Source organism: Elephantulus edwardii, unplaced genomic scaffold (genome assembly GCF_000299155.1).
Source record: "Elephantulus edwardii isolate Elephantulus edwardi_28Jun2011 unplaced genomic scaffold, EleEdw1.0 scaffold00363, whole genome shotgun sequence".
Lineage (NCBI taxonomy): Eukaryota > Metazoa > Chordata > Mammalia > Macroscelidea > Macroscelididae > Elephantulus > Elephantulus edwardii.
Window position 1 is genome coordinate 1,106,312 of NW_006400113.1, and position 4,370 is coordinate 1,110,681.

The following is a 4,370-nucleotide window of genomic DNA, read 5'->3' on the forward strand; positions in this document are numbered from 1 at the left end:
GGAGGAACAGCACAGGAGGGGAAGGCCTTCTATGAGGTAGATTCAGTGACTGGGGTAATCAGGATGGGAGTGTCAGAGACAGTGCGATTGGCACAGGACAGAGCAGAGTTTAGGGCTCTTGTACATAGGGTCGCTATGAGTTGCAAGTGACCCTACGGCACATAACAACAACAAACAACAACCCAAAGTATCATTAAGTATTGCCACTCGTGGCTCGAATTTTTCAGCTCCTTCAGCTTCAGACACACTGAGCGAGTTTGGACCTTTTGATTTTCTGACTCCAGCTCTCTGCACATTTCATTATAGTATCTTGCTTTGTCGTCCCAGGCTGACTTTTGAAATTTCTGTTTCGCTCTTTGATTTCTTGGTTTCTTCCTTTAGCATTGGCTTCTCTGAACTCTAATGCAATATTCAGAGTCTCATCTAACATCCATCTTGGTCTTTTCTTATTTTTCAGCCCTTGTAATGATCTTTTGCATTCTTCATAGATGATTTTCTTGATATCCTCCCAGAGCTCATTTGGCCTATGCTCATTGGTACTCAAGGCCTCAAACCTGTTCCTGAGATGGTTTTGAAATTAGAGTCGGATAGACTTAAAATCAAATTTTGGTTCCCGTGGACTTGATTTAATTTTCCTCAACTTCAGCTTTAACTTGCATATGAGTAGTTGGTGGTTTATCCCACAATCAGCACCCAGCCTGGTTTTCACTGCTTATATTGAGCTTCTCCACTGAGTCTTTCCACAGATGTAATCTATTTGCCATCTATTGTAATCTATACAATACATCTATTTGTAATCTATTGCCTATGCATGCCATCAGGTGAGATCCATGTGTATAGCCTGTGTTTATGTTTCTTATAGAAGGTATTTGCAATGAATAAATCATTGAATGTACAGAACTCTATCATTCTATCTCCAGCCTCATTTCTCTCACTGAGCCTGTATTTTCCAGCTACTGATCCTTCTTCCCTGTTCCCAACTTTTTCATTTCAGTTGCCCATTATTACCAATACGTCTTGATTGCATGTTTGATCAACTTCTGATTGCAAAAGTTGGTAGAAATCTTCTATTTCCTCCTCTTTGGCTCTGGTTGTTGGTGCATATATTTGAATGATTGTGGTATTCACTGGACTTCCTTGCATGCATATAGATATTATCCTGTCACTCACCACATTGTATTTCAGGATGGATCTAGAAATTACTTTTTTAGTTTTGAAACCAACCCCATTCTTCCTTACCTTTTCATCCCCGGCATGGTAAATCATATAATCGTCTGATTCAAAATGTCCCATGCCAAGCCATCTTGTTTCACCAATGCCTCGTATGTCAATATTTATGCTTTCCATTTCTTTCTTAACAATGTCCAATTTTCCTACATTCATGCTTCTCACGTTCCACGTTCCAATCACTAGTGTCTGCTTACAACTGTTTCTTCTTCTCTGTATTTCCGTTTCTAAGATCTCAGTCTCAATTGCCATGTCTGCTAGTCCAAGTGATAATCTGTGTGCTTTATTGTACATAGGGTTTTCAAAGGCCTGTTTTTTTCAGAAGTGGATGGCCAATCCTTCTTCCTAGTCTGTCTCAGTCTTTAAATATATATAATAGTATCTGACAGACAAGCATTCCACAGAAAAAAGCAGATGAAGACAATTGCCCAATTATAGCAGTGAGCAATAGATTCAATGTTGCTGCCCACCCACACTTCCTTACTCCACCATTATCCCTTCCTACTTTTGCCTACAGCATTCAATACCCGTCTCCCATTGACCAGCCCCTGATGTGATGGCCTAAGTCCCAAGCCATCAGGATTTTTGTGATTCTGCTTCTGAACATATTGTGCTGCTGTGAGTCTCTTATGATGTAACCAATATGACTTCAATTTAAAGTTGTTAAGTGCAACTGTAATGTACAACTTCTACTCCAGGATTGCCTTCTCATGGGTTAATACCACTTGTCTTCCATTTGATGTCAGGTGTTGATGCACCCTCAGGCCCAAAACTCTTTTTCCGGCAATGCTTCAGGGTATGTGCGCTGGCCAATACGGCCTGAGGTTACCTGGGTTAGAATTTGGAGATCTAAAAAGCTCTGCTTCTCTCTCCTCCCCGATTCCCAAAAAACTCCTTTTCCGGCAATGCTTCGGGGTGCATGCACGCTGGCCAATGCGGCCTGAGGTTTTGTATTTTAAATATTTTAATAGGCAACACATTCCCATTTTGCAAAAGTAGAAGAGGATACAGTGAAAAGTTACTCTTCTTCTTCACCCTCCCCTGCCCCTAGCCATCCAGAATCCCTGGCCAGCCATAATTATCAGTCTCCATGTGTCCTCCTGGTAATTTTTGCCTGTGCAGGCAAACGTTTGTGTGTGCTCATGTACACAGTGTGCTTCTCTTTCTTAACCATGGTGATGGGGCCACAGTACTCTACACTTTGCTTAATTTCACCTCATATATTGGAGACTACAAAAACATAAAAACTATTTTTTTTCCTCCCCTAATGAATACTTGCTTGATCCTTAGGTGAGCTGGATCCAGAAAGAATGGGCTCAGGCATCCAGTATGGAGATGCTGCCCTGAGACAGCTCAGGTCCCCACGTCGAGCACAGGCCCAAACTGCTCAGGAATGTGGTTGTTAAAATCAGCACAGGCAGATGAGGTGGGTGCTGGTATGAAAGGTGTTTGTCTTTTGATGCTGTGCTTATCTTTCCACCTGTTTGGGTTTTTTAATGTACTAGTTATTCACATAGATAACTATAAAAACTACATTATAGCTCTTTACAAGAACATTATGAAAAATGTGATTGTATAGTTAAAATTAGATGTTCTGATAGAAAGTACATTGCACAGGAATTTTAACAGTTCTGTTTAGAATGAAAGGAAGAGCAGTTGTTGATGGGAGTGGTTGAGTTAGAGACTTTTGGGCTATTATGTCAAGAGAGGTTTTCATGGGTTAACATAGAAATGAGTGGGCCTATTCTAAAATTGAAGGCTCACTTATAAAATTTGAAAAGGGAAGTTTTTGCTTGTAAAAGCTCCTTTTCACTTCATTTACCACAAAGGACTTTTTATTTCATATTCAACATTATCTAATAGGCATAGGTGGAAGTATTAAATGGTAAAAGATGGTCATAGTCTCTGCTTCCCCTTTGAACTATAAACTGTACTTTCATATTTATAATTATGCTTATTTTCATATTTATAATTGTGCATGTTTCTGAATTATCCCTGACGTTTTTTAGGTGCATATACAATGGTATTTGGGACACAGTTGTTGGAGCTTGAAGAATCTGAAGTGTTTCTTTGCTACTCTGTACAGAAGTAGATCTTTGTTGGAATAAAATAACCAGGTGTTATGGAAGATAGTCAACAAGGCACAGCAAATCATATAATACATTTAACTCAGCGGACAGTACCATTAAATGTCTACATATATGTAAATAATTTCTGTTCCACAGTTTCCCTTTAGTTTGAAACATGGCTGTGTGCTGTATATCTTCTAGTCCAGTAAGCCTCTACAGCATGGTATATGTTATAACCATAGAATGTTGCACTAAATGCAGTTTTAATACTTTTTTAATCATATGAATGAGATTTTGTTAATGTGAGATGTCTTCCTATCATCATGTCAATTATATTGCACAATTGGTTATATTATAACCTGATATTCAAAGATTCTGGCATTAATGGCCAGTACATTTCCTGTTTAATTCTGTTGACCACATTCTACATAGTATTATATGATCCACACAGATCAGTAGTTAATCAATAACATGTTAAAATAAAATGAAAAATGGTTGGGATTTTCCAGTTAATTTTACATTGTCCAGCTTTCTCTTGCTTTTGAAATGTGTTTATCCAGGTCTGTTAAGGAAATAAATGTGGAGTATTGAACACTTGCCCTGTTTTCAGTGCTGTGATCAGTACTAGGACACTCAGTACCTTTTCCCAGACTTCATAGGCAGCTTCAGCTGTTGTTATCAGGTGACCAGCACTACAACCTAGAGTTCTTAGCTGTCTGCTGATCTGTCTGGCTTCCTGCTAGAAAATACATTGTTTACTCTCGAGCTTTCTCTGGCTTTCAGTTTCATAGCCTCACCCCTTCTTTTGTTGTATTATGTTCATTAGAAAACCACTAAATGCAGCTAAAATTTAAGATACCGGTCATTAAGCAATTCCTTATAGCTTTTACTAAGTCCTAAAATGCCTTCTTGTGCTTGTCCAGCTGATATTTTTAATTCATGTAGGGTGTGTTGAAAATAACATAATTCCCATGACTTGTTCTAATATTGTAAAATGTCAGTACAAAAATATATAATGTAACATTTCTTTCAAGTGGAAATGCAATATTATATGAGACAAAATGTTAAAATGTA

At 38.4% G+C, this 4,370-nt stretch overlaps 1 protein-coding gene across 1 annotated transcript in view; it reads left to right on the forward strand.

The window, feature by feature from the left end:
• RAB4A (RAB4A, member RAS oncogene family) overlaps positions 1 to 2,644 on the forward strand; it is a 37,296-nt gene extending 34,652 nt beyond the window's left edge. Inside the window, exon 7 of the mRNA XM_006902064.1 lies at positions 2,518 to 2,644. Within this exon, the coding sequence (XP_006902126.1) occupies positions 2,518 to 2,633 (116 nt within the window). The 3' untranslated portion in view covers positions 2,634 to 2,644. The remainder of the gene's footprint in view (positions 1 to 2,517) is intronic.
• The last annotated feature ends 1,726 nt before the right edge of the window (positions 2,645 to 4,370 follow it).